We start from the raw sequence: 20,414 nt of genomic DNA on the forward strand, positions 1-20,414 counted from the left end.
ACTGGAATACCCTGTTCATTCATTTGAGCTAGATTTACCTGACTGGATGATCTGGATTTAGGTCTAATGGTTCTTGGCTTTCTTTTTCTTGATTTGAAATGTGTTTTGATGTGTCTCTTTAATTCGTCATTTCGGCTAAATCGCTTGGGACAACCAGGAACCGTGCATGCGAAAGGCTTTTCTCCTGTGTGTGTTCGTATATGCCTTGTCTTGTGTTCCAACCTATGGAATCTGTTCCCACAAATTTCACATAAATATGGTCTGTCGTTGCACTCTTTTGGTGTTGACATGTTAATTTGTTTGTTATGTTTTGTGATTTATTGTTATTTTGGACTTTATTGGTGGATATTGTATCGTATAACTGGCTAGTAGTTCACTCTGTGATGGATCTTCTCTTTCCTGATAAGGCTTTTGAAAGGATTATGTTTCACATTTAAGTTAATAGGAACTAAACGATTCAGGAAAGAGACGAAAGAAAGATAGTGGGGGGAAGACATGACAAATCGTGGTAACTACCCATATATATATATGTATGTATATTTAAGTACACGGTGTATTATGATGATGATGATGATTACGGTGCTTTGGTAAGTTAAAGTGGGTTGGATTTCCACCATCTTACGACAAAGACTGAACAGCTGGACAATTAGAAATTAATGACGAGACTCTATGAAAGCAACGGAGCTTGAATTTGCACAAAGATTTTTTTTTTATTCAGGTAGATTACTCCAGGGAGAATAATTTTTCCGAAACAATCAATGGTAATTTCTGGGGGAAATTAGTGGAAGCCTCACACGGAAAATCTCGAAGTGGTTTTTCCGGGATGCTTGAACAATCAGTAGGACTATTTCTCCGGATTCCTATAAAAAAAACACACACTCATGATATCGTGGCATGCGATATATTTGTTGTTTTTGCGAAACTTGCAAACTCTAATTCTTGCCCGTTCTCAGCTGAGAGATATTCCGCACCATGATTGTCCAGTTGGAAGCCATATTTAACACATAACATTTCTTTTGTCCGCAGGGCTATGGTGGGGTCATGGGGTATATCTGGAGGTTTCGTATAGGCATTTGGTGGGGTGGTTGAAAAGGGAATGAGGTGGATAATCATATTTCGCACAGGCTTTTAACGTTGCGCAGTACAGGGATATCATTACACTGGATAAAGCTAGATAAATTCTATATCTTCTTGTTCTAGTCGTTACAGTGGGATATCCAAAGTCCTCTGCGTGTACGTAAGAGGTAACTAAAGACATATCTATCAACATGTCTCGGATAATTATAGCTAAGATCGGTGATCGTAGCACCAAAACAATTTTTTTTATATCAATAAGTATGACAAGTTGTTCGCTGGTTTAGTTTCTTTTTTTGAAGCCTGGAGGGGCTTGGAACCGGCTGGGGCGTACCTGACTATTAGAATTAAACCTACTGGGAGCTCCAGAATTCGTATTGATAGGTTTATGACTTGGCTTCGTAACTCTATTTGAACTTTCTGAGTTAGTTGAAGTTATATTAGATCCATTCGTTCCAACGTTCATCTTGTTAGAAGTCTTCCCTTGACGAGCCTTTTTCGCATTATCTAATTTTTTTGCATTCTTCTTCTGGACTTCGATTCGTTCCTTCTTAGAGAGTTGGGGAGGTGACTCAACCGAGGTACTCAACACATGCTCACCCCGTAAAATTATTAGTCCAAAAGTCCTTCTTTCGACTTGCACATTGCTTGACAAGTTTCCTCCACTTTTAAGTACTTCTATGATTTGTTTATGAGGCATGCGTTCCTCTACACAATCTCCCATTACAAGGTTCATATATGCATCAAAAGCCATAAGTTGGCCAATATAAACCCTTCCGTCATGGGTAGCGACTCGTATTCTATAATCTATCAAATCTGATAGCTTCGTTTCCTTCTTTTTAACTTCAACTTGCGACATCGTCCTTGTATCTTTTGTATGATATGCTTAGAGATATAACTATTCTTCTTGGTGAACAAAGAAAGTGAAAAAGACTGTAAACTCGATTGTAAGAGGTATCCTTATATCATGCACAAAAAAGCGGTCCGTAGCAGTGATTCTTTATAGGACCAACGCAAGTTACTCATTGATCGTGAAACTAGTTAATGTTTTAATTTTCGATACAACATGATAGTTAGAATTCATCCACTATGCGGCTATGAAAAAAAATGATCACGTGGAAAATTATGTTTCTTTGGGATTTGAGATAATATGAATTATATTTGGTTCGCAAGATGCGAAAAGGAAACAAATACTGGTAAGCATCTTTAGATCAAAAAAAGCATTGCGTGAGCCTAGGTCGTACTCCTCGAACATCAGCACACTAATCATATCAACAGATACAAAGTTTGCAAATATGGCTGAAGAAATTAAGGATAAGCAAGAATTTCAAATAGGTGCAGAAGAGCCTGACTCTTCCAACGTTGCTTCACAAGCTAAAAGAAGTGCTGAAAGTGAGCTTGCTTCTACCGCTGATGCCAACGATAAGAAATCTAAAAAGAAGAGAAGAAGAAGAAACTATGATGATTTGGATGAAAAAATTGCTCAAGAAGACAAGGCATCTGCTACTTCTGGTGCTAACAAGGAAGAAGATAGTGAAAGTGAAGTCGATGACGAAAAATTAGATCAAATGATGGTAAAAGAAGATGAAGAAGAAGACGACCTTTCAGAAATCGATAGTTCCAATATTATAACTACTGGTAGGAGAACTCGTGGTAAGATTATTGATTATAAAAAGACTGCCGAGAAATTGGAAAAAAATGGTGAGGTTGGCAAGGATGATGATGATGATGAAGACGATGAAGAAAATGACGAAGAGTTCAAGGATCCAGCTGCTCCTGCCCCTGCCCCTGCTAGTCCGACTGAACCCAAATAGAAATTTGAATTAAAAATTTACTCAAGCGCATATAAAAGTTTGTAGTTTCACTAAATCTCCATGTTTGACATTATGGTAGTGTTTCATTTAAAAGAACAATGGATACGACGCAATGAACTGAGAAGGTATTTTGCAGTTAAGAAGTTTCAGGATGTCCTTCCAAACAGCTAGTATTTGCATAATTATGGCAGTCAATGTTATATACATAAAACAAGTGTCTAACTTAATCGGGATAAATGTCCCAGTCGATGATAATTCTGCTTCCCTTTTTCTTTCCGGGGCTTATACTTTCTATATAAACACCCTATAAGGAATGACCATAATACACGTTTAGAATTCCTAACAGCAGTTGTTTGTACTCTTTTTGTGTTTTTCGTTTGGTGCCGGTGTCAAAGAGATCGTAGGTCCCTTTGGAGCGTTGGCATTGTTTCCTGAGGCGTCATTCAAGTCTAGTTGATTTTTGGAAATCATTTGGTAGATAGCAGTAATCAATGCTCTGAACGCTTCGTCAACATTGTCAGCATTCAATGCACTAGTTTCCGTGAAAAGAAGTTGATTTTCTTGAGCATAATTCCTAGCCTCATCTGTTGGAACCGCACGTTTATGATCCAAATCAGATTTATTACCAATGAGTCCAACAGCGACATTTTCATCGGCATTTTGTTTCAATTCAGCCAACCAGTGGTTACAATTTTCGTAGGAACTTGATTTAGTGATATCATAAACTATTAAAGCGCCAACTGCCGCCCTGTAGTATGCTGTGGTGATTGCGCGGTAACGTTCTTGGCCAGCAGTATCCCAAATTTGGGCCTTTATCTTTTTACCTTCCACTTCAATGGTCCTTGTAGCAAACTCTACACCGATAGTAGTCTTTGAATCAAGGTTAAATTCATTAGCTGTGAATCGCGATAGCAAATTGGATTTACCAACTCCAGAATCTCCAATTAGCACGACTGTTAATAAGATAATCGTATCCAGCAAACCACAATAATACGGTTTTTTGATATAATTTTCGGGTTAGTAAAACAACTGCTCATTTTAGAAGCATAAGATTATTACCACCACCCTTGGTGTTAACAAAATTTCGCATGTGCGATGAACAAAGTATAACCACTGAATTAAGATTAAAAGACTCAACTGAATTAAGAGGAGGGACGGGACCCTGGAGATCCCCTGTTGACGGAACATGCCACCGAAACGTTTTGGTTTTAGGCTTCGAAGCAGTTGAAATAACGCTCTGCACACTCCATCATTGGAGGTAAGTGATAGGGCATCACTGCCTCCCCTCCTATTATATAATTCAATTAGCTGATAACTAATCTTTCTCAAAGCGCTAGCACTTGTTCAACAAATTAAAACATACTCTTAAACAAAAAGTCATAGTCGTATCCGTAATCTTCTCCCTGCATGTTGAAATTTCGTCTTGATCGTTTCTTGCTCTTCTATAGTTACCTAATTAGGTATCGTGATAAATTTGGTTAACCAGATGATCTTCCTCTTGTGATTCTCCACAAAGCACGTTATAATCTTTACCTGTAAGAACACTTCAATATATTCAAACGACAAAATAAACCAAACTTGGCACAGTATTTATAAGATTTGATAACGTTTCTTGAAATTTATAAGTTCGACAGACGTGTAAACAACGCTTGAACACTATCTTAAACCCCTGTGTTTACCACAATCCCTCTTTGACATTACTCTTTGATATGAATTATATATTTTGAAAATTTCGATTATCCAAGGAACAGAAGAGTATTTACTTTTTTTATCTCACTTCAGTATTTTTACGCTAGTGAGTAGTGCATAGCTCTGAGATTAGCATGCCTTGCTAAAGTTCTTGAAAGAGGTGAACTAGTTTTACACTACGATTTGGAATGACAAATGAGTTAAAAGTAGAAGGTACAAAGAACAACCCATCATCAAGACGAAAGCAAGATGAGTTCCATTATTTGAAGAGTCTAGTGCATTTTATTTTTTTTTATATATGCAACTGTCTCCTACTTTTGTGACTTAGAACAGGCTGTTCACTATGATAAATTGTGTTACACTTTTCTAAGTCCTTAGTCACATTATACGGTTATTGATCACGTGGTTTTATAAAAAGGCATTCCCTCCATCCCTCCTCGCAGTTTTCTTTCCAACCCGAAATAGATCCCCATTTTCCCCTCGATGCTCTGTTTCGAGACCCATTTGATGAAGTATTATATAATAACGATTCCCAATTTGGCAAAAAGGTAAACATACCGGATGGGAAAAAAAACACATCTACATCACATAGCCATGTACCGAGAAAGTCTCTACATATGCTTTGAAACATATGGAACTGTGAGGGACGTTCTTCTTATTTAAAATATCTTCATCAAAAACTACCTCGTAGCAAGGGTCTTTGGTTTTTAAGTGGCTACGTTTATTAAACGTTTAGGTACCAGAATAGCAGACTCAGTCGTCCAAGCATCACCACGAACTCTTCAGAGTTGGTAGACAGTAGTAGGAAAGAGAGTGTGTGTTTTATTCTGCGCATTTGAGACCCGGTCTTTAGGCGAGACTGCACGAAGTTTACAATCGTGGCAGTGTGGTATATTAACAGAAGATACACAAGGCAATTGAAGCGAAACGAGACAGGTATAAAGCAAACGAAAAACTAGTTGCATTAGATGTCCTACTTCAGTACACCGACTAAACAGTCGAAATCTACGTACAGTCCACAATCATGCTTGAAACAACAAGATATGAACAGTTCTTTTCAGAAATCACACAAACCCTGCTCTTCGCAAGTGCGGTTCTCACTCCCAGTAGAAGAAAGATCAAGCGACATTGATACAACTATTGATAATGATGAAGAAAACCATCCTAATAGTCACTTTGGACATGAGAAAAATCCTCACTTCCTAGATTCAGACAAATCTCATACAAGAATGAGTTGTTCAAGGTCAGAGTCTCCTAGCAAAATTGTGTATCCGGCATCGTTAAACATGCATGAGGAAATGCCCACGTTTGTTGATTATTCCAAGAAAGTTAACGTTCCTGTGCCGAAAGAAATATGGGATCATCATAATAGGTATCAAAGTATGAGCACAATGGACCATTCTGGTAGTATCCATGCCACTCCTGATGGATCTCCGCGTAAATCCCACTCAAGAAACAATTCGATACAATCTATAATCGTGGAAACTATCGAAACCTACAATCCAAGATCCGGTAACAATTGTACCTTGGACTTTCAAGAGAGACCAATTTTGCTGCCAAACGAAAACACTGCATCGGAACTGTACATTAGATCAGATTCGCCGATGAATAAATACGAAGTACCCATTCCATTACAAATCCACTTACCGCCATATCTTTCTCCTGATAATAAGAATAAGAGGAGAAATAGCTTGGTGTTCGATGGTGATGGTTACTCCGTGTATTTGGGAGATGGCGACTCGGATGCTTCAAGTTCTTCAGATACGCAGGATTATTTGCAGAATTATGTGGAAGAAAGTGATGTATCTATTCCTTCGGCAGATAATAACTTGTCTTTCAATGTTAGTGATGATGATGTTGATGCTAAGTTAGGTATTGATGAAGATGCCAATGTTGACTTAAAGAAACAAGTCCGGAACTTGAAGAAGAGTTCAACACATCACTCAAAACCAGCGTTAAATAAAACATTACCTGAAATTGAGATCCAAAACCCGGAAGCTAAGTTAGTCAAAAGTAATGCATTAAAAATCCTTGCAACGCCGACGAAAGAAATTACCATTCCAGCAATTGAAGACATACCTAGACCAACTACAAAGAACGGAACATTGGCATTCTTTAATAGCTTTACGGAATCTAAAGAGCAGATATCGTCGAAGAACTCGGAATGTCCCGCAAAGAATGAACCGAATCTGAATTTCAAATTTCCTCCAAACTCTGAAGTTCCAAATGATGATAATAACTTTTTAAAGACTTCTGCGGACCCTTCGAATGCAGACATAGAAAGAAGAAGGCAAATGCTGCGGCAGAATATGGGCCCTCGATCTCATGCCCATAAAAGGTCGAGAAGTATTCATAATGGGACAGACATGTTTGTGACAATGTCTCCCGTGAATGACATACACACTCAGGAAGAAAGCAGTCCGCCAGCTCCTAAAATACCCCAAAGATCTCCTCTAAGACCTAGCAGCATGTTGAGCCTGCGTACTGAGTACCCTGGAAGTGAAACAGCCACTGTGGCGATAAATTCTAGAAATAAAACCCTTAGTATTGACGAAACCCCAGGTGATAAAAGTGTGGAAGAAGTTTACGACATTTCTTCAGTATACAGTTCTGAAGATGACCAACAATTTAGTTTCATGAATAGCGCTGAGGCACTACCCAAGGTTACTGTCGATGAACAATCTCAAGATGACGAAGTACCCTCTAAAGCTACTCCGATCGCCATTATCGTAGAGAAAAATGCCGAACAGGGCCGTGTAAATTCCAGCTCACCAATCCCACCAAAACCGTTGTCCACCATCCACTCATTTGCAACTAATATTGAGACATCTTTGGAGATTCCAACTAGTAGGATAATGGCAGAAGCACTAAAAGATATTAGCAGAAACAGATCTCTCCTGGATCCAGCTACTAGACTTTCAAATAATACAAAAACAAACAGTCAGTCATCGTATGAATCAGAGGTATCACATAGATCGTATTCCAGTATTGCAACTACTGTCACTGAACCTGCGTTAACGGAAACAACTGGTAAAAAATCTGATCAGTATAAGTTGCCGAATATATGGCAGGCAAAGTCCTCTAAGGCTCCAGAGACCCGCCCATCATGTTATTCTAATGACAAACTACGTGCAAGTGACAGCAACAAACTTCAAGATTTCCACAGCCACTACAATCTAGATAAAGACTACACCATACTTGAAAATCACGGTGGCAAAATGGTGGAGGTTATAGTGTTGGATCCTCCTGAAGATGATGCAAAAAACCACTCCTTAAGCTTCGCAAGTCCTCGATCTCAAAGAAAATCGGCAGAAATTGCTGATTTATGCGAACAGACAGCAGAAGAACTCAAGGGCTTAATACTTGAGCTAACTTCAAACAATAAAAAGGAACCGGGAACTATATCTAAGTCAAAATCCTTGCCACCACTCCCACGACCTTTGCTCAATGGACAAAAGAATGCACTGCGCCATAATAAAATGTCTCCTGAAAAGCAGAGAAGATATATGGAGAGAATACAGGGGATACAACACTAACACAATAACATATATATTATTCTAGTTAGTTAATATCCGGCTATGAGATGGTACGGTATGTAATATTACAGATTGTCTTTTTAAATGTCCTGTTTATAATATCTTGGGAGATGCGTCTGATGAGGTCGTAGATTCCTGAATTGGGCTGAGGGAAGAATTCTGTGTAAAGCTTGGAGAAGGCTTCGTGAATGAGCTGTTGGGGGTAACAGGTGAAGCAAGAGTTTTGTTATCGAGTATTCGGTCCTCGCAATTATCTTCAGACTTTCGGGAATCATGGAGTAATGATGAACTGAAAGGTTCAGAATATGACCTATGAATTGAATTATGATCAAAAAATGTGACTGTTTTATTTTTTATTTCCAACTTGTAATTAAGAGGAGTGTTATCTTTCAATACACCCAGTGGCCGGTCAGAATAGCTATGTGTCCTTCTAAAGGCTAAAAGTTTTGTTCGATTCAACCTACTTAAAGGTGAAAGATTCCGCATAATATTTTCATCGTCCGAAAATTCAAAATCCTCCGGTATCCCATTTATTTCATCCAAATAGTACTCTTCTGATTCAGCAGAATTTTCAAGAAACCTATCCTCGTCGGTTTCATCTATATAATATAGATTTTTCATCGTCCCTTGGATGTCATTATCGAGTAAGCTGCTCACTCCATGATATTTTATGGGCTGCTGTAAAGGTGACTTTAGGATATTTCTCTCTGGAGTTTTATACGCCAAAGGAGAATGATTCACATTTGAAACATCCAAGAAGCGGCTTGGAGATTTGAAGCTGATAGGATTTAAGTTATGATTCTGAGTTGTCACTAAATTCGTGTGCTCAACCCCGTACCGCTCACTATTGACGTTGAACTTCACATCGTTTTCGCGACTCTCGTCTCCGAAATCTTCATCTTGAGAACCACTTTCCGCATCATCGTCACTGAGCAAAAACATGTCAGCGTATTTGGTAACTTTATTAGTCCCATCAGAAATTTTTCTTTTACGAGGTTCAGTAACTTTCTTGTTGATAGTTTGCGCTTCTTCTTCGTCACTTAAGTTATATATATCATGATACGATCGGCAATGGTTTGACGGGTCATAATCGTCATTCCCATCTTCAAAACTTTTGTTTGAATCGCGTTTGGAAAAGCCTCTCTGTCTTTCAGTATATCCTTTGGACGACTGGGACGAGTGCGATGATAATTCTTGTGATATTGCTGCATTTGTGCGATCAAATTCGTCGTCTGACAACGTACACATTCCTGCAAAGCCTGATAACGCTGTATTGTCCCCACCATATAAATGGTCCATATTTTCATCTTCTTCTTCATTAGAATCAAAGTAGTTCATTTCATCGTCAAAATTATCGTTCTCATATATATCATTCACGTACAGTGGTGGGGTATTTGTTTCAGTTGAGTAATATTTCAAAGAAGCTGTTCTTCCACACAGATCATTACCGTTTTCGAATGAAAATCTAGAAGAGGAATCTGATTCCTCCTCTCCGTCTTCTTCATTTGAATCATCTTCATCAGCTTCGGATGCAGAATTTTCTATAATTTGTGCTTTGCTCAATGGAATTACATTATCTGCGGCGAATCTTATTTTATGAGAAGTCTCCGGTGATGGTACGAAGCTGTCCTTGATGGAAGTTGTAATTTGAATAGTTTCACCTCCTGCAACTCCTGTAAATGGCCTATTGAAATTGGATTCATCCTCTGCAGTATAAGAAGCTTCTGAAATCTTTCGCAGGTCGAAAAGATTTGTCCTGTCAAGTATGTTATTCTCCTTTCTAGGAGATCTTTCATATTTTGGTAGAGGTGATGGGTTTGGCGATTTCTCAGGTATAGGACTAAACCCGCTACCCAATAGGTCGCTTGAAAATGAACTTTGGCTCCTCAAATGCATTATATCATCGTGTGAATGGATTCTGGCAAGTCTATTTCTTTTCTTTTTGAGGGATTGGCTCCTACTCAGAGAGGAATGTTTTGTTATGTCATAATCTTCAACGTCTTCTGCTTCCTCAAGCGAAAGTCTCGGTGTTCTATCCGCAGACGTTTGTGACGATAAAATACTTCCTTGCTGGGAATTTGGATGTATACGAACGATTTCAGTATCCGGCGTGTCTTGGTTAGTATCGGACATAGATGACATTGAAGTCCTATTCAAAAGAATAACAGATTCTGAAGTATCATCATTATCACCCCATTCATGCTTTCGGGTACCCTTGATGGCTGGTATGTTATTGGTGTTGGAAAGTAAAGGAGCGAATGTTTCTGCATCAGACCGGCTTAGCAGTGGTGACGTATTCGATGAACTGGTCTTTCCATTGGAGCTTTTCTTAAACAACTTAGAACTGAAAATTTTGTTACTAGTAAGTTTATGAAGCGGCTCGAAACTTGAAGATTGCTTTAAAACATTGTTAGGTGGGTACCCTGATGGATAAGATAGCTCAGTCCCAAAAGAACCTTGTGAGTTTCTCCTGTTTTCGGGACTTTCGTTGGAAGATTTTCTGGGGCTATTATCTAAAGATGAAGCTCTTTTATGAGTTTTTATAAAAGACCTCATTGTTGTTAAATTGTTAATGCGGTCTCAACGACCGTTATCGTGTTTTGTTATCCTACACCGTTGTGTATTTTCCGTCTTTGTATTGTTCATCATGCATTATTAGAACTTCTATTATATCTGAAATACTGCAGTTAAATTGCATTCATCAAAAAAAAATGTGCAACTGTAACGATTTTGAGATGTAAATAAAATAATTATAAATATGGTAATATTTAGTAAAGACATGCAGGAAGGAGTACTAAAATGAGCAGCTAATAGTTCAGAACTGTAATTTCTCAAGAGTTCTTGATAGTTTTGCAGCTCCCTCAGTAGTTGAATCTTTTTCAAGTTGGATCTTAGCTCTGTTTTGTTCCAATCCCTCTAAAAGCATGCACGCTTTACATATCTTATTACTGGAAAGATATCCGCATCTTTCGCATCTGTTTCCATCGATAAACTCATTTTGTAATGACACTGAGCCATCGGGCCGTATTTCCATGTGACTTGGTGGTGGTGCCTTCTTAGCGCGCTTTGGTTTTAGCTTCAAGCTTTCTCCGCTGTGAATGATGTCGATAATGCAACTTGGTCTGATTGCTTCCAGGTTCTTCATGAGTTCTCTAGCGGTACCTCTAAACGCTTCCGGGGCATAAGAACACTCGGTTGAAAAGTAGTCTAATTTCTTATAGTGGGCATACAAGACAATTTCCTTTTGGTATGAATACTTGAACGGCTTCGACCTCTTGATCGGTGACCCACTACTCTGAGTAAGAATGGATGTTGATTTTTCCAGCCTGGCAACATCACCACGTAAAATGTTCATCAAGACGGTTTCCGCCATATCATCCGCATTATGACCAGTAACTACATGTTTGATTCCTAGCTTGGCAGCTCCTCTGTCTAGAGCTTGTCGCCTGAAGACTCCGCAATAGGTACAACTGTTTCTTATGCCAGCGCATGCTACGATCTCATCCATTGTCCAATTGTACAAATCTTTATAAGATACTATTTCCAACGGAAGGTCATACTGTACTTGATTTCTCTTCACTGTAGCTAACGAATCGTCTCTATATCCGACAATACCCTCATCAATACTCAAAAGAACAATCTCAACTCCATAATCATGGCGATCATTCAAAAGCTTTAAAACGTATGCTAAGACCGTGGAATCTTTACCTCCAGAAGCACCGACTGCAATACGTTCGCCTCGGTGAAAAAGGTTGTTTGATACAATGGTGTTATGTATTTCTGTCTCGAATACAGAGAAGAAACACTCTTTACAGATCCGTTGTAAATTCTTCGGTCTTTTCATCACTGCCTTTCTCGCATGGCATAGTTCACAGAGCTGTGAGACCTTTACCTTGACGGATTTCTTCGGATCAGTCGGTGGTGTAAACATGGAGACTTGATTTGTCTGACTGTATAGCGGTGTGTTACACGATAATGGGATGTTTTTGGCTGTTTCATAAACAATGATCTTATCTTCTACTCATCTCGATGAAGTTGACCATTGGGATGCATAAAATCTTTCAAAAGAAATTCTACATAGCGCTGTCACATTTGCGGGTAACAGTAAATATGTACTGTCGATTTTTGATATAATGAAAGTGACACACCGTAATCGCTGGTTTAAGACTGGAGATTCGACAAGTGAAGATCACTTGAGGGTACTATGTATTGTATGTACTTAACCCCTTCATTTAACATAGCGAATTCAATTTTGAAACCTTACTGATATAAATTACCATTTACACTTTTATTCTTTTTTGCAAGAGAAAGTACATTCACGTACAAAAATCATAATAGATAACATAGTCGCTTACATCGTTACCGTCAATTCTTGCAAATATTTTTCAGACGCGTACTTATATTAATGCTTTCACTCTTCTAAAATAAACAATTCAACATTTAGACAACAAGGTCAATGCTTGGTTTTTAGTTGGATGTACTCTTTCAACGTATATTTTCAACATTACACAAGATTTGACACATCACATTAAATTCGAAAAGTAAACAATTCTTAAAACACTATAAAATGGAATAAGAACTGAAAAGTGTATTGTACAAGGCATGCAACTTGCTCAGTTAACTCAAAAGGAATAGGCAATGTTCATTTGGTTGCACATTCCATACTGAAGTGGACGGTAACACACTATGAGTGAAAATGTGCAGGTTGTTATTCGTTTACGACCGGTACACACGAAGACGAATTTTAAGGTTCAAAATCAAACTATATCTACTGTGGAACCACCACTGAGGTCATTCAATTTCGATCATATATTTGATACATCGTCATCACAGACTGATATACCTGGAGAGTTATGTTCCAAGTACGTCTTGCATGCCCTGGAAGGTTATAATGCTTGCATTTTTGCATATGGACAGACGGGATCTGGTAAAACATACACAATGCGTGGGACTAATTCAAACCCAGGAATTATCCCGTTACTTTGCCGTGACTTATTTGATGCCTTAGAACTGGATAAAACAACGGTATCTTCCGTGTCAATAACATACTTTGAGATTTACAACGAGAAACTTATAGATTTATTAGGCGATACATCGCCGAGGGTGCGTGAAACAAATGATAAGAAAACTTTTGTACAGGACATCACTACTTTCAAAGTAAACAGAGTGGAAGAAGTGTTGGAGTATTTGTCTATAGGTGACTCAAAAAGATCTGTTGCATCAACTCGGATGAATATGGAATCCAGCCGCTCGCATGCCATATTTACGTTGTCAATCAAGCAGCAGGAACCTGATGGTTCCATTCGTGAAAGCGATTTGAAACTAGTTGATTTGGCGGGAAGTGAAAGAGCAAACGCTACTATGGGTATCGATAACGGTAAGAGAATGAAAGAGGGAGCAAATATAAATAAATCATTGAGTACTCTTGGCAGATGTATATCCCAGCTTGCAAAGAACTCGAAACATTTAATTCCATACAGAGATTCGTTGTTGACGTGGGTTTTAAAAGAGAACCTCGGCGGTAACTCTAAAACTTGCATGATCGCATGTATTTCGCCAATTGACCTTGAGGAATCTTTATCCACCCTTCGTTATGCTACTACGGCGAAAGAAATTAAATTACGTGCAACCATGAACGAGATTGTTCCGAATATTAACGAAGACATGAAAGCAGCAGTGGAAGCAGCGGCATCAAGTAGAAAAGAGTTAGAAATGCTTAAATCAGAGATGAGTTCATTACAATCCGAGTACAACATTAAGTCGGAACAATGGAAAACTCATGAGAAACTGTTGGTTCGATTCAATCACATAACAAAGTTGAATGATTATCTAGAAAATCAGCTTACGAATGAAATAACCAAATCTCAGAGCTTACAAAATGAAAACAAGCTTTCCAGACTCGAAATGAGCAATGTACAGACCGCTCTACTGGGTGTTGTGGGTGCCCTATTTAGTAATAATAATCATGACACGAAGATTATGGAGGCAACAAAGTTGGTCTCGGATTTTGATGATTTCGTATCCCGGCTAGATGATGACATTGCTAGTTTTACATAAGTAAATAGGCTGAAAACAAAACAAAATCTATCAAGAATATTTAACAAGGAGAGACGATGGGTATTTAGTAAATTTGATATTACATTAGACTCTGATTTTATTGACAGGACTGTGACTAGGCCGTCTTGAACACCAAGAATGCCAATGGGCCAATGTAGAAGTAAACAAAGTAGCCCTTTTCGTGAGTGACGTATGATCCGAAATTTTTACCCACAATTACGTGCCAAGTTTCTCCTTGTGACACATCTAATTGTTTCTTGATATATGCTGCGATCTCTCTTTCCAATTTATAATTCGCCGTTGCATTTGAACTCAATTCGAAGATCTCATCTCTTAATTCATCAGTCTAGAATCAGTTTCATCAAAGTAAAAAAATGGTTAGTATCCCTGGACGTGATTAATAACAAGAGAAATCAAAAAAGATTAACATACGATATCAGAAGCTTTTAGAACAGCTATTGGAATGGAATGGCACAACTTTGATATGTTGGTTTGTCTATGTTAGTAAACTTAGGTTCCTTAGAATTGAATGGATTTCCGTGGAAAGAAGTACAGGAAACTCTCATTCCACTCTTTCGTTTCACGGATACATACGTTTCGACATTAGTTCCCTGATTTAATTATCCGAAAGATTTCCTTACACCAGAGAATAGTAAATGAGGTCAATACAATTCACAATCGATTGGATATGTGCTAATGTCTCCTTTGTTTAAGTCTTTATTATTTTGGTTTCTAATGTGAAGGTAGTCCATTTTTTGTTATCATTTCTGTCAACTTTCAAAGGAAAAAAGGTCGAAAATTAGGCAAACAAAAGAGGGATCTTCCCCTCTGCAAAGCAACGCTAAATATTAATATCAGCGTCAGACTAACGAGGGGGCAAGCTGTAGTCAAGCTGGTGACCAAAATTATTCTATTAATAATGAATGTATTTGATGGATCTGACGAAGAGGACAACAATCCGTTCAGTGGAACCACCCACCTTTATGCATCTGGGATAGCGGCTGTAACAGATGGTCCCGACGATTATGACTTCACGGAGCCATCAATAAATGGTAGCAGTGACGAGAATGCTCAATCCAATGCAGTAGCTGAACCGATCGAGGAAACTGACGAGCCAGCCGAGGAAATTGACGATGATACATTACAGACTTGGAGATTTGCTAGTGCTGAACTTTCGAGGTCCAGTGCGTTTGAGACTTCGTATACGAACCTTTTAGGGCAAGGCAAAAATCCAGAAGTAATACGTATTGTTGATGCAGGCCAATATAGAGACATTTATGGCAAATATGCAATCGGTTATAAGATCGAATTTGGAGGCATTGTGGTAACTAGGAGATATTCTGAATTCGACTCATTAAGGCAATCTTTATGCAGGTTGTTACCTACAATTATTATACCACCCATTCCTTCAAAGCACCCCATTATAAAGTATTTGTTCAATCCTTTGCATGCAAAGAAGGATATCAAAATTATAGAAAGAAGACAGAGGCTATTATCAAGGTTTTTAAATAACTGCCATAAAGTGAGAGAGATAAGGAATCATATCGTGTTTCAAAAATTCTTGAATCCAGAATATTTCTGGAAGGAAGTTTTAAATACCCCACCGATCTCAATCCTACCAATGAATAATCTTTTAGCGCCTCCATTAAATCCCACGAAACCAAGCCCCATACATTTATTATTGCCAACACCTACGGTGCTGACAATGCGTAAGCATGAACAATTGATAGGCCGGAACGATGTGATGGAGATCAAGTTCGCGGATTACGATTCAGATCTCATCAGGTACAAGGCGATCCTACAACCTTTGAACAAGACCGTTAGAAGTATAAGGTCGAATATTCAAACTTATTCGGCTGTTTTATCTGAACTCGGCGCGTATTTCAACGCGTTCAGTCTAGAGAATAGCGTGTTTCAAGTGAGTGCATTATTTGAACAAATGAATCGTCTATCGATGGGAATAGAGAAGACAGGTCAAGCAATCGATGTGAATTATGTTAGTGCAGAGATATTTAGTGAAGCAATCATGATCAGTCTAGAAGAGGGAAGCAAAGAAATGCTTCAGTTCATTCATGAAGCACAAAGAGTTCTTCACTTCAGAAATTTCAAGCAAGAACAATTTTACACAATTGAAACTACGATAAAGAAGAGGAAAGATAGAATCCGTGAATTGAAAGAGGCAGACCTACAAGCTGTACGATTGGGCGAGGCATTGAAATTAAATGCAGAGGAATCACCCACCGTTGCTCAAGTTATGGACTCCATGACGCGTAAGTCAGCAAACAAGAATCACACGGACAAACAGATAATGGGGCTTTTCAGGTCATCAGCATCTCCAAACAACAAGTCTGGATCTGATTCGATTTCAAGTGAAGTCGAACCTCATCTTCTAACTAAAGACGAACGGGTTGTACAGGTAAACAAACTAGAAAAGGAACTTGAAAAACTGAATGAATGTTTCAAACTCATCGAAAAGGACTTACAACAAGTCAATGAGTCAATGGATAACTCTTTGAATAACTTAGAGAAATATTTCCATGAGAAGTGGTTCCTCATTTTCCGCGAACTAGCCCACAATATAACATCATGGTTAAAGGATTGTTCAGAGTCTTGGAAAAATGCCAAACAGTCTATAGATAGCATATAAAAGGTTTATATCTCAAAAAGAAAGGCATGAAGTATTGCATTGAACTACATTATTTGATGATGAAAGTGCAGATGGAGATGATTTGCTGTCACATATCTAGTTCATCCACTTCTCACAGCATTTGTTTGGAGAATTGTCATTATTAACGACTTTCATGCTTCGATTGACGTTTTGTAAATATGAAATATATAGATCGATACACCTTCTGAAATGTAAGGTGGCGAACAGAATATTAAAGATTATAGATTAAGGCATACATCGCACGACTAACAGCACTTCAGCAAGCTTAAATAGTCAAAATATGACACACGAAATTGACACCATATTATCTACATTGAAGCAGGAAGTCAATAGTGAATTGGCCCCATTATTCGACGATTTTGAAGACTTGTATGAGAGGAAGCTATGGCATCAGTTAACTGAGAAGCTAGCGATTTTTTTCCATGATAGCAAATCAGAATCGTTCAGACTTCGCCTTTATACCCAATTTGTCAGTAAGTTCATTGACAAGATAAACCAATTGAATGTTGTTGAGTTTTTGTTGCAAGCATTACAAGAAAACGATGACACAGAAGAATCATTACAATATCTAAAGGATCTTCAAAAGGAATTCAAAGAAATTGATGAAAAGAAGCAAAGAAACGATGGTTTAAAACCTCATGTAAATGGGAACTTGTTGTTAGATATTGAGATTGCTCGTGTGAAATTGGAAAAGGGGGACCTAGTTGAGGTCAGAGACATCCTAGACGCTATTGGGAAAACACTTGATGTTCAAGATTCGGTACCTCTCAGAGTTACCGGTGCCTACTACTCGTGTAACGCTTCCTATTACCAAGTAAAGAAAGACTTCAACAATTTCTATTATACCAGTCTTTTATATCTCTCAACAATCACTTCGGAAGAACAACAGCAGCGATTGACACAACTCGAACAACAACAATTGGCATACAATTTGTGCATTGCAGCATTGTTAGGTGACAATATCTATAATTTCGGTGAACTACTTCAGCATCCAATTATTTCAAGTATTTCAAACGATAAAGAATACGAATGGTTATTCAGATTCTTGAACGCATTAACTGAAGGGGATTTCCAAAAGTTTGATCAAATTTCAAAAGAAAGAATTCCCAAGGTACCAATCTTAGCTCAACATGAGTCATTCTTGAGACAAAAGATTTGTTTGATGACTCTAGTAGAAAGCGTGTTTGCAAAGTCTATCAGAACGTTGTCTTTCCGCGATATTGCAGATGCCACATTTTTACCTATCGACAGTGTTGAACATTTAGTAATGAGAAGTATCAGCTTAGGATTGTTGAAGGGATCAATAGATCAAGTCCAACAATTGGTTACAATTACGTGGGTTCAGCCTAGGATCATCAACCAAGAGCAAATTAAAAAAATGAAAGATAACTTGATAAAATGGCAAGATGAAGTGTCGAAATTGGGTAATAAGATTGAAGGAAGGGGTAAAAGTATTTGGGTATAATGCTTAAGTATCGTCACATATTATATACTACGTACATCCGCTTAATATCTATGAAAAACGAAATCCACCAACATGTTTCATTGATCGGTTTGAATTTCTGAAAGAGTTAGACGATATATCTTGGAGTTTGTAATATACAGGTAGATACGTAACACACATAGTACTCGAATGTAGTAATTATACACATATGCTATTGTATCGTTCGAGAGCAAAATGGGTCAAAGAATGTCATATAATATAACCGTATGATGCTGAGTGATATGCTCATTTGTTCAACCAGGAAGTAAGATTATTAGGATACACATACGTCACGCTACGCAGAGATATCCCATGTTATGAAAGGAATGGGATAAATTGTAGGGAACAAATAAGCTGTAAGATAAGATGCAACAACTTTGAAGGTAGAAGTAAAGAGACCTTGGTATTGAAATAATGGGTTTAGAACTTAGTTTTGAAGTAGTTTTTCTCTTCAAAAAATACTATATCAGTTTGATCAGCGAGTTCTTACAGTTTATCATTCTTCTTTCTTTGGTTTTGGCTTAGACCATTCTGCGTGTAACATGAAATTCATGAAACCTCTGCCTTCCAATAATTTCAAAGCTTGAGCAGCAATTTCTTCAGTTTGGAAAGTAACGTAAGCAACACCACGGGATCTACCAGTTTCTGGGTTCTTGACGACGAATACTCTAGGAATCTCACCGAATGGGAAGAGTAATTCTCTTTTAAGCACTTCTTCATCTGCAAGTTCGTTAACCTGGGTCAATCTAATAGTCTTTGCATCATCACGTTCTCTTTGGTCTTGGTAAGCATTAGAAGATGGATCACGAGCACCAGCACGTAGGGATGGTGGCACGTATCTGCCAGAGCCAGAGCCTCCTTGAGCGCTCATATCTCCACCACCGATAGCCGGGTCTAAACCAGCAGATGTAGTAGGTTTCTTTCCCAAAGTGTCTTTGTACGGACAATGCATGGTGAAATGCGCACCACCACAAATTCTACAAGTAATTACCTTTTGAGTCGAGTTAGCAGCCTTCTCCTTTGCCTTTTCTTCTTCCATTTCCTTCCAGTTAGGAGACAAGTCTAACTCTAATTCTTCACCTAATTGAGTGGTTGAAATATCTGGTCCTGGGGCAGCTCCCTTATCAGCACCATATTTCTTCCAATTTCTTCTCAAGGCGATGTTCTTGTTAACTTTCTCGGTGACAGTAATTTCCTTAACCTTCTGCGTAACCTTGTACTTCTTACCATCTTGGATTTTGAAACTGATGACGGTTTTGGAACCATCGTCATTCTCGATGATTCTTGGTTCAGGAATAGCTGACATGTTGTGAATCTTTGTATTATCTCCTTAAAAAAATAGGATTGTAGAAAAAATTCCTTTAATTTCTAGACGCGTGTTATACTATCAACAATTAAGAAGCCCAATTCTGATTTGAGGTATGTCAAATATCCTCCTTTCAAGTTATGGGTCTGTAGATAATCTGATCGATATCAATTAATTCTCTTTGAAGAAAAAAACTTCGCACAGATGATAGTCTCAAATTTTTGTTTCAGTTCTTTATTGAAACACGTAAATCGGATACACTTGGCGCAGTATACTCCTTTCTTCTATCAAACAGCTGGATGAAACCCTATGCACCTTCTAGGGTCACCTTACCATTACGTTTATTTTAGCAGGTAACTTAGAACTCATTTGAATTTCCATTTTTTTCTCTTCTCTTTCGCTGATTTTGCCTCTGTCTCTATGCGATGAGCTTTGGAAAATTTTCAAAATTTTCATCAGTAATGTATATCGTGTTGCACGGGTGTAACAGAGATCCGTAAGCTCCAGCACTAATTAGTTACCTTAATTATACCGTACTGTGTACACCAATCAATTCAGTTAATACCTTCTTGTTGATAAAAGCGTAGAGTAACTATATGCGAATACTTAACTTGACTTGTGAATATGTATCTGTTTCACGTGATATGAAGTACGGATCATTTTTATGTATATTGCATATTCATCAAAACGTATGTAGTGATTTGACAAAATTTTGATTATCCATTACTTCTTCTTTAGCAATGTATCCGACCCAATCAATACTGAAAGTAGTGGGAGTTCATCAATT

At 38.1% G+C, this 20,414-nt stretch overlaps 11 protein-coding genes across 11 annotated transcripts; 5 read left to right on the forward strand and 6 right to left on the reverse strand.

Annotated features, from left to right (window-relative positions):
• Positions 1-1,357: 1,357 nt before the first annotated feature.
• SMB1 (mRNA splicing protein SMB1) lies at positions 1,358-1,933 on the reverse strand (the record flags this gene model as incomplete). Its single annotated transcript, XM_451558.1, has 1 exon — positions 1,358-1,933. One exon carries the CDS (start codon positions 1,931-1,933, stop codon positions 1,358-1,360), a length of 576 nt encoding a protein of 191 aa, XP_451558.1.
• Positions 1,934-2,369: 436 nt separating this feature from the next.
• On the forward strand, positions 2,370-2,888 carry CHZ1 (Chz1p; the record flags this gene model as incomplete). Its single annotated transcript, XM_451559.1, has 1 exon — positions 2,370-2,888. One exon carries the CDS (start codon positions 2,370-2,372, stop codon positions 2,886-2,888), a length of 519 nt encoding a protein of 172 aa, XP_451559.1.
• A 339-nt stretch (positions 2,889-3,227) lies between these two features.
• On the reverse strand, positions 3,228-4,297 carry YPT31 (Rab family GTPase YPT31; the record flags this gene model as incomplete). The annotated part of the gene is made up of 2 exons (XM_451560.2): positions 3,228-3,841; positions 4,252-4,297. The coding sequence occupies 2 exons, from the start codon at positions 4,295-4,297 to the stop codon at positions 3,228-3,230; spliced, it is 660 nt and encodes a 219-aa protein (XP_451560.2).
• A 1,248-nt stretch (positions 4,298-5,545) lies between these two features.
• On the forward strand, positions 5,546-8,113 carry FIR1 (Fir1p; the record flags this gene model as incomplete). Its single annotated transcript, XM_451561.1, has 1 exon — positions 5,546-8,113. The coding sequence occupies one exon, from the start codon at positions 5,546-5,548 to the stop codon at positions 8,111-8,113; it is 2,568 nt and encodes an 855-aa protein (XP_451561.1).
• A 93-nt stretch (positions 8,114-8,206) lies between these two features.
• ZRG8 (Zrg8p) lies at positions 8,207-10,669 on the reverse strand (the record flags this gene model as incomplete). The annotated part of the gene is made up of 1 exon (XM_451562.1): positions 8,207-10,669. One exon carries the CDS (start codon positions 10,667-10,669, stop codon positions 8,207-8,209), a length of 2,463 nt encoding a protein of 820 aa, XP_451562.1.
• A 259-nt stretch (positions 10,670-10,928) lies between these two features.
• On the reverse strand, positions 10,929-12,044 carry NCS6 (Ncs6p; the record flags this gene model as incomplete). The annotated part of the gene is made up of 1 exon (XM_451563.1): positions 10,929-12,044. One exon carries the CDS (start codon positions 12,042-12,044, stop codon positions 10,929-10,931), a length of 1,116 nt encoding a protein of 371 aa, XP_451563.1.
• Positions 12,045-12,799: 755 nt separating this feature from the next.
• Positions 12,800-14,170, forward strand: KLLA0_B00759g (kinesin family protein; the record flags this gene model as incomplete). The annotated part of the gene is made up of 1 exon (XM_451564.1): positions 12,800-14,170. The coding sequence occupies one exon, from the start codon at positions 12,800-12,802 to the stop codon at positions 14,168-14,170; it is 1,371 nt and encodes a 456-aa protein (XP_451564.1).
• Positions 14,171-14,285: 115 nt separating this feature from the next.
• DYN2 (dynein light chain) lies at positions 14,286-14,774 on the reverse strand (the record flags this gene model as incomplete). Its single annotated transcript, XM_451565.1, has 3 exons — positions 14,286-14,516; positions 14,603-14,625; positions 14,765-14,774. 3 exons carry the CDS (start codon positions 14,772-14,774, stop codon positions 14,286-14,288), a joined length of 264 nt encoding a protein of 87 aa, XP_451565.1.
• A 315-nt stretch (positions 14,775-15,089) lies between these two features.
• SNX41 (Snx41p) lies at positions 15,090-16,817 on the forward strand (the record flags this gene model as incomplete). Its single annotated transcript, XM_451566.1, has 1 exon — positions 15,090-16,817. One exon carries the CDS (start codon positions 15,090-15,092, stop codon positions 16,815-16,817), a length of 1,728 nt encoding a protein of 575 aa, XP_451566.1.
• A 301-nt stretch (positions 16,818-17,118) lies between these two features.
• RPN9 (proteasome regulatory particle lid subunit RPN9) lies at positions 17,119-18,303 on the forward strand (the record flags this gene model as incomplete). The annotated part of the gene is made up of 1 exon (XM_451567.1): positions 17,119-18,303. One exon carries the CDS (start codon positions 17,119-17,121, stop codon positions 18,301-18,303), a length of 1,185 nt encoding a protein of 394 aa, XP_451567.1.
• A 514-nt stretch (positions 18,304-18,817) lies between these two features.
• TIF35 (translation initiation factor eIF3 core subunit g) lies at positions 18,818-19,627 on the reverse strand (the record flags this gene model as incomplete). Its single annotated transcript, XM_451568.1, has 1 exon — positions 18,818-19,627. The coding sequence occupies one exon, from the start codon at positions 19,625-19,627 to the stop codon at positions 18,818-18,820; it is 810 nt and encodes a 269-aa protein (XP_451568.1).
• Between the last annotated feature and the right edge of the window lie 787 nt (positions 19,628-20,414).

This window comes from Kluyveromyces lactis (genome assembly GCF_000002515.2).
Source record: "Kluyveromyces lactis strain NRRL Y-1140 chromosome B complete sequence".
Classification (NCBI taxonomy): Eukaryota; Fungi; Ascomycota; class Saccharomycetes; order Saccharomycetales; family Saccharomycetaceae; genus Kluyveromyces; species Kluyveromyces lactis.